The 27,794-nt window shown below is 38.1% G+C and overlaps 1 protein-coding gene across 1 annotated transcript; it reads left to right on the plus strand.

Annotated features, from left to right (window-relative positions):
* The first annotated feature begins 391 nt into the window (after positions 1–391).
* On the plus strand, positions 392–27,721 carry bbox1 (butyrobetaine (gamma), 2-oxoglutarate dioxygenase (gamma-butyrobetaine hydroxylase) 1). Its single transcript, XM_059358324.1, has 8 exons — positions 392–484; positions 2,690–3,151; positions 4,354–4,468; positions 20,909–21,107; positions 21,962–22,067; positions 22,229–22,425; positions 23,230–23,396; positions 25,852–27,721. Exons 2-8 carry the CDS (start codon positions 2,747–2,749, stop codon positions 26,010–26,012), a joined length of 1,350 nt encoding a protein of 449 aa, XP_059214307.1. The 5' UTR covers positions 392–484; positions 2,690–2,746; the 3' UTR covers positions 26,013–27,721.
* The last annotated feature ends 73 nt before the right edge of the window (positions 27,722–27,794 follow it).

Here is a 27,794-nt window from a genome sequence, read left to right on the forward strand (position 1 = left end):
TAGATACAAAGCCTACGTTTTCTATTTTGTAACTTGTTCTTGGCTGCAAAAAGATGGTGAATCTGTGTTAAAGGGCCCCCAGATCCCATAAAACAATAAATCTGTCCCCTCATAAACATTTAGTAGTTGAGCAGCCTCCTAAATTGTTTGAACACAGCAATTAACAAAGGAGAAATGCTCTTTGCCTTTATTTGCCAATTTTTGGGGTACTGTTTTGGCACTTGACCACTATTGTTTATTAAAACACATCCGTGTTGGCTCACGGCTGCGTTAAATCCGCTGGGACTGAAAACTAGAGCAACGTTCATGCACTTGCAGTGATTATGTCATCCCGTTCAGCCTCCCGGTCAACCTTTCACCCACTTTCTCCCTCACACACACACTGACACAGACACACACACACACACACACACAGGCAGCCGGTGTTTGTGTTGACGGAGGCGCCGCTCGTGCATTGAAGAGGAACCTCGTCATAATATTACAGGTAACCCCTGTTTCTGGGAAATATTTTACTGTTATTTGATAGCACTTTATTTTATCAACTTTAAAGCAAACCGGCAATGGGCACAGCTGTGAAAGAGGGTTAGCTTCCCTGTTAGCTTCAAAACTGAAAGTAGAATGTGACCATATTTAACTGGCTAACCAGCTAACAACAAGGCTAGCTTCTTTCGACACAATATAACAGTAAACTAACGGCTTGTTAAACATGTTAATGAACTATATGGTCCTCACACTGTTTTTTCTGTTTGTTTTTGATGCATGTTGTTATGTTGTGTGTGCTAACCAAACTCAAATCCACCCACTGTGCTCACAGATTCAACAGCTGCATCTGTTTATTTCTGATTAAGCAGTTTCAGAGAGAGAAGTTAAGTGAGGCTGCTATGTTTGCACTGATATATGCAAACATGTAAAGTTAAGCACCTTAACTTTACAGGGAGGGTGGGTGGACACAGAGAAAGATAGGCATGTACTGGATTTACTGACAGCAACAAATCAACTATTGCTGAAATGCTAAGGGTTGTAAATATCGTCATCCTGCTAAAATAATCGCCTAACTCATTTTTTCAAGTTTTGCAGGAAACACAAAAAAATTCACCAAAAGTGTAACATATAACATTTATTGATAATTTCACTCAAAAAGGATGTAACAAAGGATGGCTATTGGCATAGTAATAACACTGTGTGTAAATTATGTCACTTAAGAGAAATAAATGACTTAGGCAATTTTTTGAACATGCCTTTGTGACTTAAGCAAGATATGGTAACACTTTATTTTGAAGGTGTCTACATAAGAGTCACACAAGCCTGTCAGAAACATGACATGACAAATATCATGAGCAATAATGTTACTTCAAAGTGTCATTAATGTTCATGACACATCCCATGTCATGTTAATGACATGCTGCTGATACTGGACTTCACACACAAATTAAAAAGGAGACTCCAGATGTTTTAAGTTGGGAGTTGCTTATATAAAATGACTCGTGAGGAGAAGTGACATTAACAATCAACTGCCCTAACCGTCATTGTGATAACAGCAGATCGGCCTTGGGGGATAGCAGTTATTGACTAGTAAACCCAAACTATTAGAGCTACTAAACTAACTGCTCGCTAAACATGTTAGTGAACTATATGGTCCTCACACTCTTTTATGTCTGTTTGTTTTTAATGCATGTTGTTATGTTGTGTGTGCTAACCAAACTCAAATCCACCCACTTTAGGTCACTGATTTAATAGCTGCAATTGTTTATTTCTGATTAAGCAGTTTCAGAGTGTTAAGTAAAGTGAGACTGCTATGTTTGCACTGATATAATGCAAACATGTAAAGTTAAGCACCTGAGGGAACTTGGGTGGGTGGACACAGAGCAAGATAGGCATGTCCTGGATTTACTGACAGCAACAAACCAACTATTGCAATGCTAAGGGTTGTAAATATACATTTTCTGTATATTGTCATCAAGACAAAACAAAAAAAACATGTTTGCGTGCATGTGTTTTAATAAATCAGTCCATTCTTTTACCATTCTCACATTGGCTTGTGATATCCTTAATTAAATTATTATATTCAGACTTTGCTGACAATTGTGATTTTAGCTTTAGAAGGAGACTCTTTATGATTGTTATCCTGATAAATTTGGTTTATAATTCACCTTGTTTTAGGAATTGCTGATACTGGACTTCACACACAAATGACAAAGGAGATGTTTTAGGTTGAGAGTTACTGTTATAAAATGACTCGTGAGGAGAAGTGACATTAACAATCAACTCTATATCACAGTACAGTGTCAAAGCCATTTCTGCCAGACCTTCCCTCAGCTGTTTTATATATGTTTTAACATTATTTTATTGTTAGGGGTCAACTTTGTCAAAGTATTACCATATATGGCTTTTAAACCTATGCATACTTTGGATTAGTCATTGAACATGCATTAACCATTAGCAAAAAGCGCCTTTCTATCAGAACACAGATGGAAAGAGACACATGCAGCAGATCGACCTTGGAGGCTAGTGATTATTGTCTGGTAAACCTAAACTATTAGAGCTACTCGTAAATTAAGTTCCAGTCTGTGTCCAATAGTGTTAAATAGGGCATAGATCACTCTGAATTGAGGAGAGTGTCTGTGACTGGTTTTAAAAATGTCTTTAACACACCTATTTTTATTTTTTTCCCCTTTCTTATTAACTACAGAGAGTTGCTGGTCCTTCTTATCTGGAGATATAATTGTCTAGAGGGAACCATTCAGAAATGTGGATGAGTACATTTGCACGTCTCGCCCTGCCTGCCCTGCAGAGGAGCACCTCTGCCATGGCCTGCCAGGCTCTGAGGGCTATTGGTAGACCAGGATGGGCTGCAGGTCCACTACCCTCTTGTCTGGCCTTAGTGCAGCTTCGTGGGCACCAGACACTTGGGTCTGCCTCCCTCCCTCTTGCTCACCACTCAGTGAGGCATGTCCGGGCTCTGAATGAGGAGAGGATGGTGGAGGTGGAGTGGGAGGATGGAGGCAGCAGTCTGTACCCATTCACATGGCTGAGAGACAACTGCCAGTGTCCACTGTGTACCCTGCAGTCTGCTCAGGCCCGGAAACTGTTGACGGTTGATCTTGATATCCACACAGGAATCGATGCTGTGGAGGTCAACAAAGACAACAAGGTAGGCTGCTGCCATTACCTGACTTGTGTTTTCCGGGGTTCACATATGATGGTCGATAAAGGCAAAAGCACTACATCGGCCAGAAAACATTTCCACTAGGAGAAATGTGCTGCAGCTTCAGAAACGTTGCCAAATCCAAAACAAATATGAAAATCCAAAACAAACACAACAATGGTCGTGTGCTGCAAAAGAAAAAACAAGCTGCAGAAACCAAATAAATAAAACAAATGCATCAACAGCAAACAAGCTGCAAATACAGAAATTATGCAAAGTCTACAAAATAAATCATATCCAGTCAACACAACAGAAGTTTCCAAGGCTTCTAATTAGAACAGCTGGATTTGCAACCTGAAAGAGAAAGACCAGGCAACCCACTTTAAATGTAACTAGTGGATGGCTGGCTACTTTGCTAGCTTGCAAATTCTTCCATGCTTCTGTGCTACACAAGTTACAGAAAATGATGCAGACACAGCTAATATAGAAATACTTGATAAATTGAAATTTTACTAATTTAGCTGACTTGCTTATTTCACTATGAACATGAATTACACTTTTGCTGACTGTTTGACGGCAAATGCCTGGTGATAAATTGTGATGCTCTTTGAGGTAAGATGATCTTATTCTGGCTGAAGCACATATTCCTTCTGACCTTTAAGTCCTCCAAAGGAACCACCTTTTGTGTGCTGCATCCTTCAGAGGGCCCCTGAAGTGGGACACGGCTATAAACAGATGGCTTTGACCTGACAGTGCTGCCAAGCCACAGTGTGCCATTTGCTGTTGATGATAAATATTAAATCCATTTAAATTCCCTGAAGTCTGCTGGATAACTGGATTGAATAATCTATTATGATAAATGTATTTAAGTGACTTAGCAATGGTTTAATGGTTTAGCCTGTGGCTGTAGTAAAGATTAGTTGGTGGCACTGGCCAAAATCCCCCACATGTATTAAAACAGATGGTAAAGTAGGGAATCCTCATTTAAAAGAAAAAATGGATTTCTTTTATGAACATAAAGTGCACACTTAAAGCTTTACCTTAAGGGGACAGACCAGTCAATAAAACGTGTATCACTGTTTACTTGAAAAACAGACAATGCACTATTAGTTGATGTCTTATAAAAACAATATACTATGAAGTAGAAACATGAAAAAGAGCCAAAACATCATGGCTTATTCGGAGCAATACATTTTTTCTCTCTCCAGGTGTCCATTGTGTGGCCCGACCAGCACACCAGTGTGTTTGACGCAGACTGGCTAAAGAGACGCTGCTTCTCTCCTGCTGCCAGACAAGCATTGAAAGAAGAGCTTTTCCTTACCGGTGAGTCTAGCTTTTATATATTTTGTTTAAATGTTCAAAAAATATTCCATATCTCTCCTGCTCTTTTAGTTGCAGCTACTGTAAGTGCTCTACAGGTATTTGTCTGACAGAAATACATGCAGTTGCCAATTTATTAGGTACACCTACAGCATAACAGTTCTGTATGATGTTTTTTAGAGTGGTTTTGATTTGACTGCATGGTCCTTTTGGATGATGTAATCTTGTGTTAGCGTCTGATATATGTTCCTATTATTTTCCACTTTATTAATATCAGTGGTGTGACCCAAATAACAACAAGTCTCTATAAATTGCAACATGCTGTTGTTTAGTTTTTTTTTTTCTTTTTTTTTTTCATTTTATTAATTCTTCTTTTCGAACCGAAAAAAAAACAGTGTAGGCTAGATGCATATACCTATACATACACATACTCACATAGGCACCATTAAACAGATGTAAATAAACATATAAACATTTACACACTAACAGTATATATAAAGCCCTATACATATACATGCATCTGCCCCGTCTAAGTAATAAGAACCAGTTAACTAAATATTCAATACGCATTTCCTTATATCATTTTGGTCCGGAAAAAAAAGGGAGTAGGCTGAAGTAAAAAATACTTATCTAGGCCTATCCCCTGATACTCAACACTTCAAATAAGAATTTTTCTCTCTATATATAGCCACTATTTATTTATTTTCTTATCAGTCAAACAAACAAATTAGATCTGAGATTTTCTATTACTCCCGCAAAGAAAACAAACAAACAAACAAACAACAAAGTTTAGCTAGATGTATCTAATAACCAGTGCATGTTTATCAGGGGCTTATTTATCTAGAAAGTTCACTTTAATTTGAAAACTACAGTGTGCTCATCTCCTCCAAAATGCATTTACTTTTCATGTCTATGCACACATGAACTCAGTGGTGTAGAACTAATATAAAAACGCATATAATTCATTCAAGCTGCTGTAAACAAAGGCCAGTACCAATTGGAGTGCACTTGTCTGAAAGTAATGATTACTTTCTAATTGATTACCCTGTTGTTGATCAAAGAGATTTTTTTTTATAGGAGGCCATAAATCACAAAGCACCTGTCTTAGAATTAACAGGATGAACAAACACTGTCATGACTTACTGCAGTTTCAAAGCACTGACTGAAGACAGCAATTTGTCTGCGTGGCAAGCAGCGAGTGTTACCTTCTTATACATGAATAGCAAACAAGCAGGCGCTGTGAAGCTTGTCACTGATGGCACTTTTCCCAGTGCCCCAGTGTGACCACATGCTATTATGAACATCAATACCATTACCATAAAAATCCCCACTATATCATTTTATCTCAGTCCAAAATTCCTCCAAAATCTGTGATAAATCCATAGACAATATAAAGATTAGACAGCATGCTTCCACTTCTTCACACTGTACAAATGTGAAGCCACGGCTGCTGCTATCTTGCATTGGTGACATCATTTAGAGCCAGATTCTGCGCAGTAGTGACAAAGAATAGAGCCGTAGTACCATGTTCGCCCCTAAACACCTGTCTGACCCAATCAGAGCACATTGCGAGCTCAGTCATGACACTACTGCCCCGTTTTGAACCCTCAAATAACTTAAGTTATTCTAAAAATGCCTGAACATACATCAGTATGATAGGTTCAACCTTAAACGACAGAAACCATCTTTGGGAAAAATCTATTTCATGTGTACTTTAAGTTTTAGTTTGCCTCATGTTCTATCTGATAGGCCGTCAATCTTATACCGTCTATAGTTAAATTAATAGACAAAAGAAGTTGCCGTGGCCATTGTTAGGGAAATTTAGACGTTCTCTCTCTTATGTAGGCTGACACAGTGGGTACTTTGCCCACCAAGGTCCTAACTTAGTTCACTGTCTGCAGAAGCTGTCCAAGCCAGACGGCAGCACATTTATACAACACTGATAACAGCTTCCTCTCCTCTTCACCACTGTAAACACAAAGGGATGTTTAACAATATGTTAAAACATTTACTCTGTTTTATTTTAAAAATTCAAGCAAATCTATTTTTTTTATATTTTCTCTCCACTGTTTGAAAGTTTGTTGTGAATTGTGTTTCTTTAGCAGTAAACGCAGCAATTACAGTATTATATTATTTCACTTTTATTTATTTATTTTTTAATGTTTAATTCTTTAGTCCTTACTGTTGGGTTAGAAAAGAGAATGCACTGGGTACTCAGCTGAAATTAACTTCACTTTAACTTAAGTGTAAAATTACAATTTTGTTGAGATTTTGTTCTGGTTTCATTTTACAAATAGTGTATTTAAAATACATCAATCAATGACAACAGTAAGGCTCACTTGTACATTACAGATGTCCAAATTATGTGTCTTAAATGCTTCTTTGTCAAAAGTGTCCACTTAAGAGAGAAATGCATTTTGAATTTAGATGTAATAGGTATACGTTTGGCAGGAATTGAGTGGTTGAAAATGAAATGCTCGTTAACATCCATTATGTAATTAAACTGCAGCTCCCTGATGTGTCTCTAACTGTTGTTGGAATGAAAATGAGTGGACTTTCTCTTCTAACTTTTTCCAGGAAAAAATAAGAAGATCCCTCTGATTTTAAACACTTCTTTCCACTCATTTTTTCTCTCAGTAACATAACAGGGTTGTTCAGGAAAGGGGTGTTCTCTAAAGACTGGAAAGAGAACTCATTTTACAGTACATTTACAATGGCCCAATACGTTTTACAGTCTGCCAGACAGCAGAGGAGAAAGTTCAGCTGTGAAACAAGGTAGCAGCATTTCAGTGGAGCGGGGGATGGACTGTAGTCGGTTTGTGTACACACACGTGGTCCTGAAGGACCCACAGGGCTGAGCGGCTCCTGCTCTGTTCCAGACTGATTAAGGTTATGAGTGTGTGTGTTGCAGAACTCCCCTCATTGATGTTGAAGTGTAAACAGATCCCCCCTTATAACAATTTACAGACAGATAGTCATTATGTAGAGTAGGCTTTTTTTTTCTCTCCGCTCAGCGCCAGCAGCACTTCTGGAAGACACTGCTAAGCTCACACATCAAAACACAATACAAGATGACGTGCATGCACACACTCTGGATTTAATTATTTCCTCCTGAGTGCCAGCCTGAAATTCCATGCACCGAAAATACCGGAAAGGTCTACACTCTCAAAAGATAAATGATGAACAGGGTTCACCTCTGAGGATTTTGGCCCCATACTCTCTCGCTCCTTACCTCGCCATGACATTAACTCACTGAAGCGTAGTCCACAGTTTGAGTCTCTGTTTCCTTTTTCCTGCAGTGCACCCAGATTTTACTGGTCCAAGTATGCCTGTTAAAGTGTTCTCAACAGTGAAAGTTAAGCGCAAATGGGACACTGTGAGGTCAATATGAAAATTGGAGCTCTGGGGATATTATTCAGTCTGTACTATACCTCCAGCTTTTATGTCTGAAGTAATGTTTTTTTTCTTCTGCTTTTACCGTTTCTATGGAGTCGTGCAACTTAAACCGCACTATGTAGTTAAGCAGCAGCAATTATTGGAGTAAGACATGGATCTACTATTCAAGGGCAAATATATAAATCAACAAGAACATGTTGAAATTGTGCCTCATACATTTTAGACTAGTTTTTCAACATAAGGATCCAGTTGATAAGTGAGTTTTCCATCCATTTTCAAATGTCTACTGCAGCGTTTTGGATGCACATGTGATTTGTCAGCATCTCAAGTTTCTTGTCCTTGCACAAAACTGAACCAAAGGAGCAGTGTGTCTGCATGTGAAACAGTGTAAAGTCCTGGACCTTCTGAAAGGCTGACATCTGCATAAATGCAAGTCTCATTCAGACCCCCTTCTGCCTTCTGCCATATGGAAAACCGATTTTGAGAGAGGGTCAAAAAAAGATCTGCATGTTCTTACCAAACACAAGCTCACCGTTGTCAGTATTTCCTTCCTTGGGAGCGAACAAATCCCTGAGCCTGTCGGTATGTGTAACCAGGAATTTAACCTCAAACTGACTGGTGTCGGAAACTGAGAAGTTCTCACAGACCTTTTCTAACTAAATGTCTAATAGGCAAATATACAGTACCTATGGTTGTAGAAGTCATAACAAAACTTATCAAACTTATATTTTGAAAGTACATCCCAGGGTGGGGAATACAGCTAAGTGGGAAGCAATCAGTCTGAATACTGTTAACAAACTGTATAATTTAATATAATATGTTGCCATGATTTACCGTAAAGAATCGTTGATCAGGCAGTTCACTTTATGAGGTGCTTTGCATTGACCACTTATGGATGTGGACAATTTCAAGTTTATTTGTTATTTATGATAGAAAATTGGCAGCCATATACAATGATTACCGGCACATAAATCCACATATATACATTTCCTCATTTATACGTACTGAAACAGTGTGAATTCTACACAGAGTTTTATAAATGAGGCCCCAGATTGTTAGAAGCTGTCTGGCTGCATCATCTTTGGGCCTGCCTTCAATGGAGAACCTTGATTGACACTTATTTTTATGAAGGCATAAACTACAAAAGACCACCCCAGTACAGTGCATTGTTTATTTTTGCCAATATAGTGGCGTGGCTTCAGGGCGGGCAGCGTCTGTCGGTTGGAAATGTCCAACTTCTACTGGATGGATTGCCATGAAATTTGATTTAAACATTTATATTCCCCTCGGGATGGATTGTAATAACTTAAGTGAGTCCCTCTCTTGTTGTATATCCAGTGAAATATCCCAACATCTGCAACAGGGACCGGCACAGATTGTGTGCAGACATTCATGGTCGCCACAGCATGATTCCCTAATGACTTTGATCATCCCCTGACTTTTCAACCGCACCAGCAGGTTGGCATTTTGTATTTCAATGAGTGAAATGTCATGACAACTATTGGATAGATTATCATGCAATCCGATGCAGACAGCCATGGTGTTGGGGAAAATTGGCCAAATCCCTTACTTTTCATTTATTGCCATCATCAGGTCAGAATTAAAATGTGTTCAATGCTAAAAATGTGTTTGTTTTTGCAGCAAGCATTACTCTCATTTATTTCCATTTCCTTGGACAAAATTCTTTATGGATCACTCAGTAGTTGTCCTTTTTAGTCAAATATTTAATTGGCCTACTACTCTGCGACAAGCATGCTGTCAGACTTATTTGTTTTTATCAAACACTCTCTGTAATCATCAACGCAAGTAATACATGTCATTCATAGATGTGTTCAGGACCTTTGGAATTCACACATGCTTGTTTTTCTGCTGGCATGTGCACTTTGAACCTTTTACATCACTTCGAGATGCTGAATTGCTCTCGGGAACACCAAGAGCTCTTGTCACTCACAGCCTTATCTGCAGTCGCTCTTCCTTTCACCGATAAATCTGTCAGTGATTTACTCAAAAGCCTGCCAGATGCTTTTAATATTTGAACCATGTCATCGTCTCAGGCCTCCCATTTTGCGCCTGTCATGTTTATTTTGTCGGGGTGGGAATCATGACTAATTTCATGTCGCTGGTATTTAATGGAGGGATGTGAAACAGGTTAAATAGATGGGAAAAAAAGAGGGTAAAAATATGCCCAAACACATGGCTCACAGCGTTTTCGTACACACTTTAACCACCAAAAGGAATCTGTCTTCTTCCCTTTACAACATTTCTTGTATTCAGTAAACTGTTTGAATTGCTAACCCTCAACAAGGCATAATGGCATGTTATTTCTGTGACAAGTTGAGTAATTTGCTGTGATCACTCAGAGTAACTGCATTAAGTTTTACAAATGGAAGTAAGTACCACCGCCGGGCCATCGTTGGCCAGCCTCCCTTCCTCAACTTCCTGCTCTGCAGATCTCAGTATAAGAAGAGCATGCTGGACAGATTTTGAGAAATATATTGTTGGAAAAAGTGAAATTGACAGAAAACAATGATGACACTGAAGGTGCGATGAGATTTCTTTCACTGGAACAGCTGTCCCTGTTATATCTTCCTCTGACCTGCCAAAAAAGTATCCCAAGTTACTACTCACAGCCAAAAATGTGAAATAATACTAAACTTAAGCTGTAGTCAGTCTGTCAAGAAATCCCCAGCACTTCACCATGTGTTTAGCTCAACTATCTGGCCTTAATCAATCTTAGTGTTATGAAAATCTCTGCAAAGCTGTCAAAAATCTGAAGAAGTCCATGCATGCCCTAAATATAAGGTGGAAAATTATTTTATAGTAGACTGGGGCACTATTTGTGGTACTTGGCTCTACATTTTGATACCAATGCACACAGACGATCTCTAGCAAACTCTGACAACCTCTGTCTTGTCCACCAAAAAGGCCATAAGTTGGTTAAAGTTGATCTGAAAATGTCGCCTGAGAAAAACAAACATTGCAACAACTTTAAAGACCTAACTCTTGTTGCTTGTTTGTGTACAGATTTCTCTGAAATTGTATGGAAAATAGGGCTTTTGAAGAAGCCTTTAAATTGTTTTGAAGTGCAGGATGAAAATGTTTTGTGCAGCAGCTTTTAGCTTTTTTTTTTAAACGTTAAACTCAATTTATAATTTCCAAATCCACATAAGCCGTGAAGGTCAGTGATGTGTAAATATCATCTGTTCATGTTCTTGAGGATCTTTGTGGATGTCCATGTGCGGATGGAAATTTATAACCACAAGCATTTTGCATGTGTAGACACAGACAGTTCGCAGTTTGCATATCCTCTTTCAGTGTCCACATATGTTTTGGAGTACCTTCAGCAATTTGAGATGGCCTGCCAAAGGACCAAAAGGTTGCTCTAAATAATGATATAGTATATCTTTAAATGTGTTCTTTAAACTTTTTTAGCGTTGTTTAAAGACCTTTTTTTAAGCACGTTATGGCATTATTCTTATTCACTTTTAAAAATCAATCTATTTTTATATTGTTTATTATTTTGGGGTTTTTGACATATTTAAGGGACGGTTCACCAAAATCAGAAATGCATATTTTCCTCTAACCTGTAGTGCTGTTTATTGATCTAAAATGTTTGGGTGTTAGTTGCTGAGTGCTGGAGAAATGTGTGCCTTCCCCTTTAAAAATAATGAAACTAGATGGCACTTTGCAGTTTGTGTTTTCAAATGTGTTTTTAAGCACAACAAGCAATGTCTCTTTGTAGAAATGATGACGGACAGACCTTGTTGTAAGCAGTTTTATGTAGGAACAACACTGTCCTACAAAAGCAAAGTGCAGGAACCACATTTTTTAAAAATTATTATTGGTATCAATAATAATGATGAACGAATGATGCAAAAAAAAATTGGGCTGAAAAGAATGGAGGTTAAGATTGATTTGGTTGAAAATTACACTATAGCAAGTCAGAACCATAATCGTTTTATGGTTGAAAACATAATCCAACTATTGTTTTGTTGGGACTGTAAACTAACTTTTAACCCACTTTTTTATTGCTGAAATTATTTTATAGTAACTGCACTTTGCCTTTGTAGGGCTGTATAGTTGTTACATAAAACTGGTCAAAACAATACCTGTGTACAGATAAAGGAGCTGAGGTGATAAAGTTTGATTATTTTACTGTTTGTAGTTCTTTGGGAGTAGTTGGTTGTGTAGCTTGTGACCTTGTGGATTTTTATTGCTCTCATTTCCTGTTTTGAATACCTACAGTATCAGCAGTAAGGATTCTATTTAGACTGGACAGCTATCGTAAACTTCTTGAAGGATTGCCTCTCTAAACCCATTGACGCCGGGAAAGCATTACCGCATTTCTACCATTAAAACCGGGAGCGCTGTTGCGTCACTCTACCATTAAGGCCGGTACAGCGGATATGTCATTTTGTAGTATTTGTATTTTTTTCCACCTATTTTCGGTCCCATGGCCAATGAAATACATCAGAATCATGATCAGAATACATGCGGGAGTGTCGCAATGCAACATCGGACTTTTCCAGAACTTTAAATCATGGCGGAAGACGACTATAGCGGAGGAGTTCCAAAGTAAGTGACGGATCTGAAGAGATCTGATGAAAACAGTGCCGATCATTTAATTGCTGATCCGGACTTTGACCCCTCGGAACCAATCGACCGGCATTTATGGATGAGGAATATGTTTTTAGACGACATATTTTCACCAAAGAACAGACAGATTTGTGGCCATCTGGAGATAATAATATTATTAATAATATATTAATATTATTAATAATAATAATAATAATTGATTGTGATGATGATATAAGAAATCATGACTGTTTATGTCCTATATTACTTTATGCGTCGTTGAGTACCCTGAAAAGTGCAATATATAAAATGTATTATTATTATTTATTATTATTATGATATATTTTTTTTTTATTACAGTAGGCTAATGAGAACTATGTCTTGTTCTTCCAGTGGCCATATCATGTTTGCATCTTGCTAATGGGCATGTATTAGTATTATGCATAGGATTTTTTATTCAGACAAATGTAACATTTGCTGAGTTTGTTGATTTTTTAAAAAAATGTATTGAAGGTTTGGACAAATAAACTCAACTTCGTATGAAAGCCACGGGTATAAGCTCTCAAATACTTTTTGAATTTCATTTTTATCTGCTACAGAGGCTGAAAAATCTATTATTTAGTAGGTGTTGAATTTCCAGAAAAACTTCAGGTTTTAGGGGGTCATTTGAAAATCGGCCATAGGTTTTCCAGGCATTTTTTCCCAGGCGCTTTAGGCCTTAATGGGTTAAACAGACCCAGTTAAGTTTGGACTTTTCTCTGTTTAATCGACTGACCATTTCGATAACTCAGCCAAGAAGCAGCTGATTTGTCAATTCCCTGTCTGGCTGGTGTTTCCCCTCTGCCATCTGGTCTGAATTTAGTCTTCTATGTCATCACTCGTCAGTTGATAGAAAAGGCTCCTGGAAACGGAGCAGCGGAGGTCCATCCATGGAAAAAGTGTTGCCTGACAGTCATTCACACACCATTTATAGCTTCAGCCGAACCGTCTGTCCGAACACGTGCTTACATACACGTGTACATGTGGTGTGTTATCAACCTGAAGGAATTTGCAAAATTTGTCAAAATTACTTTTAATGTTTTGCAGTGTGCTGTTTTAACAGCTCAGATTTGTTCAAATTAATGGTGGTCAGCAAAGGCTGTCACATATCCGATGTCTCTTTTGAGAGAAATTAGACCATCTTTCAACAATTTGCACTATTTTTCACCCACACACAGTTTATTTTTCACAGTTTATCCCTGTAATTCCTTCACGGATCAACTATATTTGGGATAAATCCTTTCTCTTTGTCATCTCTTTTGAAATTTCAACACCTTTACATCAGTCTGCATGAAAAGCCTGGTGATTATAGTGATTGGATTTTTCATTTCTCTGGCAAGCCAGACCTCCTGCTTGGCGCTTTGAAAAATACTGAAAGCATTGACTATGAGTTGGCAAAAGGGACATAATTTGACAAACTACTGCAAGGCTCAGTAGAATTTTGGGAAGCTAAACTTGCTGATGGAGAAAGAGTTGTGTTTGGATTAGTGTGTGTGTGGAGGGCCTGCAGCTCTCCAGTGAGGAAACACTGCTCACTCTGTCTCCTCCAAACTGGGATTGCAGACGTTGGCTGCTCTGTCATACAGGTATGTTTCCTAGATAAAGGTGTGTTTGTCGTATTTGTGAAGGGTGGAGTGAGTTTCTTGCAGCTCCATCGACACATTATGTACACACTGAAAACACAAGCACACAACCTAATTGTTGACTGGAATACAGCTGCAAAGCAACACCGTTTCTTTTTTATGTTTCAAATGTTTGGACCAAATTTTATTTCCATGGGCCTGAAACATGAAGCCAATGCTGAAGTGCCTTGAACCTGTATTCTATCCAGCGGCCAGCAGGAGGCGACTCCACTGGTAGCAAAAAGAGGTCTGTTTCGTATTACAGTTTTTCTCAGTCGCTTTGGTGCATTTCTCCCGTCACTATTAACATTTGCACAACAGTTAGTTCAACCTCCACAACATTGAGTCTTTTGTGCTCATCATAGTAGCAGTTTATCATTCCTTCCAACAAATTACAAATGCTTTTGGACAGTCATCAAGTGCTTTCATACAACTCTCTGCTGTTTTATAACATTATCATTGCTTATGTCATGTCAGTCAAAATTAACTATACTTGTGAATGCTGAATAGTCATTCCATATAAAACTAATAGTCCTCATTTCATTGCTTGAGTCATTACATACAAAAATGTTGAACTATTTGTCAAAATCTGTCAAGCAAATTTTATACATTTTTAAAAATCCTTATTTTTTACTGAAAATGTCTCCAGAATTGAACAGTTTCTCTCAGGTGAACCTCAGCTTTCACTGATGAGAAGGGCTGTGTGAAGCATTAGTTGCAACCGATGATAAGCCACTTCTCTACAATCCCTCAGAGCTGAATCCCATAAACCCATAAATACTTTATGCACTTTAACACTTTAAACACATATGAATCAAGCAGGACATAGTGTGGACCATTTCTACTGTGACACTGTACTTTGTACAGCTCTACCCAAAGGGACTTTATGTTTGTTGTAAATAAGGAAATGTTTTTTTCCTTTTGCACAATGCTGTAAACAAAATAGAATTGAAAAGAGCATATGCAATACAACTGTGAAACGTACATATTCAGTGTGTTGTACTCAGTTACCTCAATAAATCCAGTAATGTGTAACTTTACTGTAGTTTTCAAATGGCTGTGCAAATAGTATATTTGTGCTGTCTTGAGCATTTTCAGGTAGCGTCACCAAGATCTGACTTTTTTGCGTTGGAAAACATTTACAGAGTAAACGGTCATAATGAAAACATGACAGTATTGAGACGTTAGTAAAACAGTATGGCAGAGGGCAAGACTCGCCAAAAAATCGCCAATTCTCATCTTCCAAATTTCATAAAAAAGTCAAAGTATAGTATGTCATCAAAATTGAACAAAAAAAAAAAGTCATAGTAAAGTATGTTGTCAAAATTTGATTTAGAAAGTCAAAGTATAATATGTCTTCAAATTTTCATTAACAAAAGTCATAGTCACAAATATTTTCCCCCAGGAGAAATCCAGGCTCCAACAATAAAACATAACAAAACTTATTGATGGAAACGTTGTATAGCCGATGTATGAGAGTGTCTTCGTGGAGGCTCATATTCACGAGTGCAGGTGTATGTCGATTTTTGTCAAGAAAGGTCAAATTTGAAAATGCCTGAAAAATGCTTCAGAGTGGTCAGTTATAGTCTGTTGGTACATGTAGTAGTATAGTTTGTCCAAAAATAGTGAAAAAAAACACCATATAATGGGATGTCCAAAAATTATCCCCTCAAAGAAAAGTCATACATAGCATAGCATAGTTGGTCAAAAAAGGTCAAATTTTTTATTCCCTAAAATTGCTTGAAAATGGATCAGTTATAGTCTGTTGGTACATATTAGAGCATGTTATGGCCAGAAATTACAGAAAAACGCCATATTATGCGATGTCCAGAAACTGAAGGCAAAAAAAGTTGATTTTTGTCAAAAATTGTCAAATTTTAAAATGCCTAAAAATGCTAGAAATGGCTCTATTATAATCTGTTGATACATGTAGTAGTATAGTTTGTTGAAAAATAGCAAATAAGCCAAAAAATACCATACAATGTGATGTCCCCCCTTAAAGCCATTAAACAGACGGACTGGACCGCTGACTATATATATATATAATATTAATTACATATTTTTTACTTAATTTCCTCCAAATTATGTAGCTTATCATCACAGGTTATAGTCATAGTATAGTATGTCGTTCATTCATAGTTGCATACATACCTGTTGATCCTGAAACTTCATCAACATCAAATATGAATATAATTCAAATTGCAGCGATTTTATTTCAGTACAATCTCTAAAATACAGTTTCAGTATAACCAGCAGCTTGAATCTAATTTATGTAGCCAATTCATGAAATCCTAATAAAAAAGAAAGGTTTGTTTCTGCCCATCTGGCTCTGAGCCCTCCACTGTGCATTCCACAGACGGCCCATTGAAGTGAGATGATCCGAGCTCTGTGATAAAACTTAACCAAGTCAAAACAAAAGCTCTCTGGATAACTGCAGTGATTGAAGCAGAGCTTTGAAGGCGCTCCCAGCTGCAGAGGAGAGCAGGCGACGCAGCCCTCCGAGCTTAAACAGAGCACAGTGAGGGGAGAGCCAAACTGCCATGAGCTGCCTGACAGCCACAGGAGCCGCGGCTTCAGGTTTCCTCATCTGGAAAAGCCACTGTAGCAGACCACGACCGAGGGGGGAACAGGAGAGGGGATTATGCACATATACTATCTTGTCAGACTGTCAGAGGTGTCCCTTCAAGGCAGCACAGTCTGTCCTGTGACGGTTTTACACAAATGAACTTAAACCTGCAATAACAAGCACTGGTACAGTTTGTGAACTTAACAAACATCCAGCAGTTACAGAAAAACAGCACATTATGCGATGTCCAAAGAAGAAAAAAGGCATACTATATAGTTTGATTTTTGTCAAAAATGTCAAATTTTAAAATGCCTAAAAATGCTAGAATTTATTAATTATATTATTAATTAATTAATTAATTATAGTCTGTTGATACATATTAGAGCATAATATGGCTTATATCAACATTATCATTAAGTTGGAGTTATGTTTCTTACCACACAATGTGAATATTTGAAAATAATAATCTAATAATATCCACTTTCTTTAGCTCTGTTTTTAGTCTCCAACAACTCCTGAGGGAAATGACTCGCTCTTTGTTCACCACATAGTTGCTAATTCGGTCTGCTAACACCCACAGGAAAAAAGAACAACATTGATGGCATATTTTTTTATTGCAAGATAAATATGACTAACAAGACTATAGCATGACATCAACAAATTATTCATTTTTAATGGGCTACCATGAAAGAACAGCAGATCAACTGTAGTACACATTAACACACTTTTTTACATTAATTAATCTGTTGGAGAAAAGAGAGCAGATAAATATGAATCATCAGCAGATAAGTATTAATGCAGTATTACAATATTTAGTGTCAATATGTATCAATATACTCTGTGTGGAGTTTGCATGTCAGCGCGCTTCCTCCCACAGTCCAAAGACATGCATCTTAGGTTTAATTGGTGACTCTAAATCTTCCGTAGGAGTGTGGATGGTTTGCTGTCTCTGTGTTTGATAACACTAGTGTACAGTGGGTTATTATAGTGGTATAAGTTATTTATATAGTACAGAAATGTCAGTAAAATGACAAAAAATAAAGATTCTTAGCAGAATGGCCACTTTTTGTGTTTATTATATATATTACATCCCTGAATTATTACTGTCAATGCATTAACCTATTAGCAGCATTTTAAGGCATATAAAAAAACCCCAACATCAAATCACATGTAAGATAATGCAGCATTAGTAAAAGGAAATCCCATCAGACCAGAGACATAAAACTGAACCTTACAACAAACAAGATAAATAAAATAACAATGATGCAACATATAGTGTCCTTTAAATGTGTTTTAAATGAAAATTTGAATCTGCAATTATGCAACAGCTGCAGTTATTGGTTAGTTTTCAGTAGAGAAGAGTATTTCCTTCTGAAATATTGTGGATACTCTTTTATCAACATCAGAATCGGTCTCAAAAATCTTATATTTGTCGGGCTGAAGATGTAATAATAATTTTAATAACCTAACTCAGCTCAAAATTTGACCAGATTTGTATCAACAGCAGTTCAAAGGCCTTATTTGTTCTTTAATCTCGGTGTTGTGTGATTGACTACAAAAAAAGCCATTCCCTGGTGATCCTTCAAGTCTAAGATTTGTTATTAGCCTTCCTACTTTAAAAACAAGTGGGTAGAATTCAGATAATCACGCTGAAATCTCATCTTTTGTCCGACCCGGCCGCCACAGTGTGAACTCACTCAACAGCAGCGAGCCTGTTGAAAATGAGATCTGAGCTGAGCTGCAGTCAGGACTGCACAGCTGATGTATATGCACACTGTGACTAGTGCCGTAGCCCAGGCGACACCGTAAAACCACAGAGCTGAAACACGGCCTTGCTGTACAAGACTTCTAGGTCCAGTTTTACAAGAGCAATTGTAACACTCAGGCTTGACCTTTGCCCCAGTTTCTGATTCTGTGCTTTTTTGTTTCCCTCCGCCCTCTTGACAAGTTTTAACAAGCGGGGGGTTCCTGACCCTTTGAACTGTGCAGCCAGAAGCTGATTGTTTGTGACAAGAACCTGGAGGGAGGTCTGCGAGTCATGATGATCACTGTGTTTCTGACTTGATGTTACATCTCGGTGTGCTTTGTGCTTCCCTGCCTTAAAAAAAGGAAAACAAACGAAGACCTGAAATTCCTCATCAGCAAGCCCGTTTGTTGCAACTGTAAATGTTTACGGCCATCAGAGTGAACGGTCACATTGTCTCTTAACGTTTTAGACACTTGAGGATGATAAATTATGCATCAAATTCAGCGAGCTCGCCCTGCTGTGTGTCCGTCTCCTGCTGGCTTTAGCCTTGTAATGTGTTTGTGATGCAGTCATTTGGAAAATAGTTTTGAAGTTGGTGGGTACTGAAAAGAGACATGAGGAAGAGACACAAACAACAGACAGGTACACAATCTCCTCAGCTAAACCCTCCTCCTCCTCCTGCTGCAAATGTACTTAGCAGCTGTTTCTGTGGAAGTCACTGGAGAGAGGCTGCATGGAAAAAGGAGTCGAGCCAGCTGGGTGGAGAGCAGTGGGAGGATTTTTTCCACTTCTGTCTGTCTGACGGAGACTGGCTGATTTATTTATTTTTTTCACAGCATGCTATTCATATTGAGATGCGCAGACTATTGCATGCAGCGGCATAGGTGAAACCCTTTCAAATGAAAGACAGGAGAACAAAAAAAATTAATTGATTCAGTTTGGTGACAGAGCAAACATAGAATCTGCCACACTAATATATGTTGTTAAATATTTAGTTATTAATGTTTTAATAAACATTCATGATATGTTTTATTTGATGGAAAGTGTACCGATACTTGACTTGATTTCCTTTGCCTGTAGCTGGCTGCACATTATCCGACATTCTTTCCGCCATCTCGGAAAATAATGTGTCCTAAAGGTAGCAGTGTGTTCTGATGGAAACTATAAGGCGATGTGCATGCTATGGCTTATCCCTGCTGCACATCTGGAGGTAAATTACCTTTTTTTTCCTAGTTGAATCAAACAATGGAATAACATCAATGCAGGTGGCTTTAATGCAAACATATAACTTACATCCAGTGGTGGAATGTGACTAAGTAAACAAGTGATACTTAGGTACAATTGTGACGTACTTTACTTGATTATTTCCACATATGTAACTTTATACTTCTACTGCACTACATTTTAGAAGCAAATATTACTTAATACTTAGTATTTTTTACTCCACTGCATTTAGCTGACAGCTTAAGTTACTTTTCAGGTTGAGATTTATCATTAAAAAAAATGATCGATTTAAAATGATTATACATATTTATAAATTAAACCACATAAAAGTAAATTAAGTAGTTTAAATTAGCCATACCTTGATCACAGTAAAATGCTGCTTACATAAATGCATAAAATACAAATATATTTAGAATATAACAATCTTAGTGGGGCAAATCTGCATAACAATACTTATACTTCTGATACTTTAAGTACAATTTGATGGATTTTGCATGCAGGACTTTTACTTGTAGTGGAGTAACTTTACAGTGTGATATTAGTACTTTTACTTTAGTAAGGGATCTGAATATTTCTTCCACCACTGATTACATCATTGTAATTAATGCTGATGCACTTATGGTGCTTTTTAAGACATTCTGCAATCAAAACCATCACTTATTTTAATCTACATTTATTTATTTATTGTTAAGTGTTACTGAGTTTCATGCATTGTGATTTAAAAAAAAATGCTCTTGGAAAACAATCCACCTGTCAATTTTAGTTCTGCTACTTGGTCACTTTAAGGCTTTTTAGGGTGCACAACTGTTGCATGGGTCATGTTATTGTATTTGAATGTGTTGTTGTGAGTGTGTGATGTTTTGTGTGCCAGAGCCAAGGACATATTTCCATTTTACGTAATTGAATGGACAATGGAGTTATCTGAATTGAAAAATCTGCGAAAAAGTATTTTGTGCATTAAGAAAAGAACATGCAGGTTCTCACTCAACAAGATGCCAACACAGGTTTATAACAGATAATGTAGAGAAGATAAAAAGGATCCGATAAAGTTGCTGTGGTAAAGAGCAGTCCTGGTCTTGTGCAACGTTTGTTTGTTTCACAGAGCAGCTGCAGGACAAAGACAGAGTGAGGTAGAAAAGCTTCACGTTGGTGCATTGCAGACACACAGCTTATTTCTTGTCAGACAAACAAATGCTGAAAACAAACTCCTATATGTATGTAAATCTCCACTAAGATGAAGTGACATTTCTTCCGTGTCGTCTTTCTCATTTCAGAGCGTTATTACTGGGATTCCAAACTGCGCTTACCCACGGCCGACTTCCAGGAAGTCCTCCACGACGATAAGGCGGCGCTGGCCTGGTTCCTGGCGTTGCGTCGCGTTGGCATCGCGTACCTGAAGGGGGCTCCGACAGAGCGAGGCCAAGTGGCCAGACTCGGTGAGAGGATTGGCTATCTCAGGCTGACATATTACGGGTAAGACTTTGTGACGTTCATCCAGTTTTTTTCTCTTGTCATCCTCCGCCAAGCCACTGTTTAATAATCTGACTCCACACTAAATCCCGAACTGCAGAATTTTCCACTGATCATGTTTTATCTGGAGCAGAGCCCGGGGAAAGTTATTAGTGAAAAATTAAATACAAAAGAACTTTTATTTACATCCCTTTTCCAGGGAATCAAGAAGAAAAAAGCAGTGAGATTTTCTGATGAAAGAAGCTCTCAGATTCTCACTTTACAACATTAATGTTTAGGAAAATGTGCCACTAGTCAATTATCTGTTGCTTTGATTCATTTTGCTGCCATGGAGAAGCTTAGAGAGCGTCTGTTGGCCCCTTTCATCACACCAGAGTTCGTCACTTTGACTTACTGCAGTGCTGATTACTTGAGGACAGAGTCGGGGAAAACAACCTAAGAGCATTCCAGCTTTTTTAAGCCAGAGGAATTACCTGGTGCACTCAGTCAGAACAGAGGTTTGGAGCGTAAAGCTTTGCCTCTGCCAGCGGATGAGCTCATACTGCTGGAAGTAAAGACACTGCAGACTAAAGCTGAAGGCCTGCCATCAGAGAAACTCGACCGTTTTACGAGTCGGGCATCCAAACGAGGCATGCAAACAGAACATGGAAGATAACTTTACCTCATTAGTGCTCGACTCCTGCTGCATCTCAATGAAGTATCTACAGGCTGCCCAGTTTCCCCCTCAGGGATCGCTGCAGAGTTCATGTCATCTCGTCCTTTTTCTCCACACAGCCTAATTGTCGCTGCTTATCTTCCAAAGCAAGAGTTAAATAATTAACGTGGAGTTTATTAATGAATGTTATCTCTGTCTTCAGGAACACATGGCAAGTCCAGGACAAATTCATGGCGAACAATGTAGCCTACACCACAGGACGGCTCAGTCTCCATACAGACTACCCTGCACTACACTACTCACCTGGAGTGAGTAAAACTTGACTTAAACGGCCTATTTAGAGGATTAAACGGATATGGTGTCACTTATGTACTTATGAGCTGCTTTTATAAGTTTGTTTGGACTCCTAGCATTCAGCTTTTATACCATTAAGAGTTGTAAAACGAGCATTTGTGCGGCATGTGTGTAGGTGCAGGTCCTGCACTGCATCAGCCAGGCTGAGGAGGGAGGGGAGAGCGAGGCAGTGGATGGCTTCCACATGGCCGAGCAGCTGAAGAAAGAAGACCCAGAGGCCTTCAGGACACTCACTTCGCTCTACGTAGACTTCACCGACCAGGGGGTCGACTACTGCGACTTCCTGCTGCATTCCAAGAAACGCATCATCGAGTAAGTGGAGATCAGCTGTTTTTTTCTTCCTTCACATGGACACACACATTTACTATCTCTGTATGAAGCAAAGATTCGGAGCTTGCAATAACCTAAATGACATTTAAAAAAAGATGCAGTAGAGTATGGGAGCATGTGTGTGATTTGAAATGAGAGACTGCCATCTGCTGTTCAGAATTATGTCCAAATATATACTATAAAAAAATGTGGGACAGAGCAGTGGTGTAGCTGCAGTATCATAATTTTTATGTTAACAAACACATTTGGGTCTAATGGTCACTTGTCCATATACTTAAAGTCATGAGATCAATTTTATAAGATGATATTTAACTTCAATGTCCAATAAATAAATGAGGAAATGAATTCTTTGTGTGTAAATTAATGGCAAAAGACAATTTTTGTTATTATTGACGAATCCAAATGCCTGTCAGGTCGCCCAAAACTCACCATAATGTATTATCTTATCTAACAGTCAAATAGCTAAATAAAAAAATGCATTTGCAATTGTAAAAAACATACAATAATCACATGCAAAATAGAGATAAAACAAGTCATTTATCGCTCTACAGATAAATTACCCACATTTTTTTAAAATGTGCAGACATTTTTAGTTTGAGATCTCATATTTGCAGGTTTTCATTAGTCATCTATGATATAAAACTGAATATCTTTGGATTTTGGACAATGATCAACATGTTTGCCATTCAACTTTTTAAGCATTTAATCAAACTATATTTTCAGCCCTTAAACTCATGAGTCATGCTAGTATACCACTCAACTTGGTCCTTCCTCCTCTCTGTGCAGCATTGATGCAGAGGGCCAAGTTGTCAGGATAAACTGCAACAACGCCACCAGAGATTCAGTGCTGGACCTCCCATTACATCAGGTTCAGCCCTTCTACAGAGCGCTGAAGGCTTTTGAGAGTATTTTGAGCCGACCGGAGAACGTGGTCACATACAGGATGGAGCCAGGTCAGTGTACACCGCTTTAAAAAAATCTAAATGCTACAAAATGTATCTGTAAAGTCCTCTAATCAATGTTAAAAGTACTTATACTCAGCATGGACTGGTACAGTGACATAAAACATGTTTGTCATCATCAAGGTCACAATGACACAGAGAGTTAATGTCCCACACCAAATCAAATTACTTCTTGTGTGGAGGAGCACTCTCTAAATAATCACTGCTCAGCAAAGAGTCTGCAGCATCAGGTGACAGGGATGAAGTTGTGATATTGTACAAGACATAAAGGACATCATAGTGCTATTAGTAGGGAGACGGCATGATGACAGGAATCCTTTAGGCTGCTCAAAGCATTCAGTATCCTACAGACAAACCTGTGCACATGTAGGTGTTGTCCAACCACATCTAAAAGGTGTTTAAAAGTTTTCCAAAAAGCTTGTGGCAGTCATGCAGAGGCATGATGAAGCCTCTCCCTGAAACCCTCACCTGGACAGCAGTCTTATCATAATAATCTTTCCCCAAATAATAGTCTTTTTTAGGAATAACGTTGTGGGGAAGACAAAAAGTGAGTAAAAAAAACCCCTAAATATGTTAAGAACTGCAAGTGCACTGTCTTCTGTCATAATTTCAACCCTCCTCCTTAATCTGGCCTCGGGACTGGCTAAAGTGACCCAAAAGAGACACTCAGCCAGTGGCGACTTCGTGCAGGCGTGATTTGCAGACTGGATGCTAAGGGGTTAACGTCCCCTCAAGCTCAATGACTGCAGCTGGGAGAGACTGCTGTGGGAGGACAGTGCCGATTGGACTCGTTCTTCCTCCTCTTAATGAGCCCTGGTGGCTGGCGGCTCGTTAAGGAGTAAGAACAAGTCTCTGAAAGTTTCCAGTAATACCAGAAAAAGTAACGTTGTGTGTTGTTGTGCCCACACAGTGCGGTTAGAAATCATTAGTGGCGCATTGATATTAATGTTCATGTGAAATTTCAGCAGCGGCGCAAGTAATTCAGCTGCTGAATGTAGGGGAAACACTGCTTCTATGCTCTCTTCAAAGTCACCAGACTCCATTGACAAAAACAGTTATTTTACCTTGCAGAAAATCAAACATGCTGGTCCACAGCTGCCCTCCATTGTTTATTGTTTATCCAGGGCTACACAATTTATCGAAATTGCACCATGGCCTGGTGCAATATGCAGGTCAAAGGAATGCGTATTTGTTAAAGGTGAAATTTGTGTCAAAAATACTTTCTGAATTAATTATTGTAGTGCTGCAAGTTCTGACTAGAGATAGACCGATATATTGGCTGGCCAATGTATCGGAATGGCCGATACGTGCGTGAGTTTGCCGATCAATTAACCCATTTCACTGAGCCAACACCAGGCAAGGCTCGGTGCAACATCTGCCATTCGCTGGTGAGCTGCTGCTGATACCGGAAAAAAGAAAAACATCAAATATGTGGACTCATCTGAGGCGCCACCACCTCGAGGCCTAGAACAACATACACATTGTTTGCTATCCAACTGTTAGTTTTGTTTTTGTTAATAAATTATTCTTTTTTTGTTTAAATTGAGACTTATGTAACATTTGTTATCATTGTCATTTTTATCATGTAAATGGAGGAGAAAAGGCAATATCGGCTTCAAGAGTCCGGCCAAAAAAATCGGCAGCACATATCAGGGATCGGTTAAGACTGATGTCAAAATTATCTGTATCGGCATTAACTAAACCTGTATCGGTCGACCACTAGTCCTGACCAACAAATTGTCCTTTTTAGATTTAAGAAAAAAAAACATTAAGTGAGGACCTGCTCAAAAAAAGAACATTTTAATATAAACAATTTTATGAACATGAGAATAATGATGCAAAAGTGATAATTCTCTTAAATGTCACTGTTCATATCGCAATAGGAGATTTTTTCCAAATGGTGCAGCCTTAACAATGCTGTGTAGCCCCCCATCTCTGGAACTCTCTCCCACAAACCATCGGTGACATTACCTCTCTCCACCTTCAACGTAGTTGTTTGTGTTTATCTAATGTTATTTGCTGTGTAAGGTGACCTTGAATGATGTGAAAGGCACCCATAAACAAAAAAGTATTATTATTGACACAAACTATCGAGACAGCAGTAGCAACTTCTGTGTTGTCAGGTAAAATTACCATTTTTGTGAATGGAGTCTGGTGGCTTTGAAGAGAACATTGATATCAACTTCAGTTCCAAATAAAGTTTACACTTTAAACTGGTAATTCTTTTTTTAAGTAGGCTATTTTTAGGCCAATATAATCCATTTAGCTGCATAGAATCCCCCATATAACCACACTTCAAAGAGTCTAAACTATGTCTTTAACCTTTCACTTGCAAGGCCAAGAAACTACATTATTTTGACTAGAATAAGTTTTTTACTGTAACAAGGATAAAATGAATTATTCATCATACCTTTGTGGCTGATGTTTTGTTGTTGCTGTATTTCAGGCGACATTGCGACCTTTGATAACTGGCGTCTGCTGCATGGGCGGAAGAAGTACGTCAGCAATCCAAACATGACGCGACACCTCGAGGGCGCCTACCTGGACTGGGACGAAGTCATGTCTCGTCTCCGGTTACTCCGCAACTCCGTGCAGGGGAACATTTGAGGTGTGGAAATGCAGCCAAATTTATTAAAAAAAAGGTGTCTTCACAGCCTTTGCAGGGAATCTAAACAGCTTTAAACTGCCAGTTGAGCTAAATGTTGCTTCTTAAATGTTCTGGGCAGAGGGCAATGACATTAAACTATCTGACAACAGAAAAGCTAAATTTTCAGCTCTGAACTAGCCGAGCATCAAATCATAAATTGCTGAGGATGCTTCCCAAAATCTGCAGTTTAAATTATGTCTTTTCAAACGTGCAGCATGGTGCAACAATGCAATGCAAAAATAATGAATACCTTGCTTTTGGATTCAGTCATAGTGACAAATAAGTTTTATAAACTTAAACTTAAGAAGTTTTATACATTTTCCTACATTATGTGTGAATTGATATTTTTTTTAAAGATCATTTCCAGTTCTCTGGTTAAATATTTGACATACAGCCTGGCTGCCTTAAAAAACTTTTTTTTAAAAATCACTCCCTGTTCACAATAAAACTCACTCCAACCAGTAATTCAGGAAATATCAACTAACTTAACAGTTCACCACTTTATCTCTGCTAGTTTCTTTCTACCTCTCCTGTTCAGTCCTGTGTCTACACAAAGGGTGGACTCTGAATGAAAATGTCGAAGTCTGAATTAAAAATTGCCTTAAGCTAACAGTACAGTACAGCTGTACTACAAGTGGCAGTGTGAAGTATCTGCAGTTGTAAATTTAAAAGGACGGCTCAAGCAAATTACAAAGATGTATGCACTTTCCACTTTAACCTTAGACAGAATTTTTCGGTTTTATTTGCTGATATGAGGTACTCAGCTCTGTTGTTGTGCAGTAAAAAAAACATGCATTTCAAGATTTTTTAAATTGTTTTTTGAACTAATTGAAGAATTAAACTCTCTTCGACATAAATAAACCATGCAAATTCCGTTGGTTTATCTGAAAAATATAGTCATTAAGCTGAAAACTAAGGAGCCCTTTAAGGGTCAAAGCTCTGTTGAAAACCAGCCTAAATCTAAAAAAATAAAAATAATAAAGACGACAATACACATTTAAAATACCTGAATGTGATTGGTGGTGCACAAAATAAATTTTCATTCACCCTAAAAGTTTCAGACGAAGGTATCCTGAAGATCCAAGATTCAAAACTTTCTGTATGGTAACCAGGGTGAAGTGACAAAACAATTTTTGTAATATGAATAAACTATGGAAGCCCATTTCCACCAGTGTTTGTGAAAAAAACAAAACACAAACCTGTAAGTCATTAGAATCACCAACTTTCTAAAACTAATGACAACTTATTAGGGGTGTCGTGATATAACGGTATGGACAGTTACTGTAAAAATGAAATATGATTATTGAATTTTCTGCCTTTTTTGGGCAAATTAATTGCAAAGTAAATGACAGATGTTTTTTTGGATCGCAAAATAATTTGGTATCCAAGCATAATGAGAAACTTGTTTAAATTGAGTAATTTTGCCAAAGTTTGTCATTATTTTGCAAAGCTAACTTATTTCTTTTTTTTTTAGACAAATTGTTTTGTATCCATTATTGGCAGAAATGTGCTTCCATAGTAAACTGATCCTTCAATTTACCTATACACTGTTTTAATGTTATTAAACAGCACAATGTGCTCGTGATTCCAATACGGACAGTGTGTGATTGATTTATTCTGCTTTCCTTTGAAAAATAATCTGCATCTCCTTTCTTCTTTATCTTCTTCACTACACCACTATATTTCATGTGTATGTTCCCTTAAAAAACAACTGTACTTAATACTTTAGATGGTTGTTCCAG

Source organism: Centropristis striata, chromosome 2 (genome assembly GCF_030273125.1).
Source record: "Centropristis striata isolate RG_2023a ecotype Rhode Island chromosome 2, C.striata_1.0, whole genome shotgun sequence".
In the NCBI taxonomy this organism is placed as follows: Eukaryota; Metazoa; Chordata; class Actinopteri; order Perciformes; family Serranidae; genus Centropristis; species Centropristis striata.

Excerpts from the sequence above, each read along its gene's own strand:
- bbox1 (XM_059358324.1), top strand. The coding sequence starts at position 2,747 with ATGTGGATGAGTACATTTGCACGTCTCGCCCTGCCTGCCCTGCAGAGG. Across the intron at positions 22,068-22,228 it reads CACTACACTACTCACCTGGA|GTGCAGGTCCTGCACTGCAT; the intron begins GTGAGTAAAACT and ends GCATGTGTGTAG. Across the intron at positions 23,397-25,851 it reads CACATACAGGATGGAGCCAG|GCGACATTGCGACCTTTGAT; the intron begins GTCAGTGTACAC and ends GCTGTATTTCAG.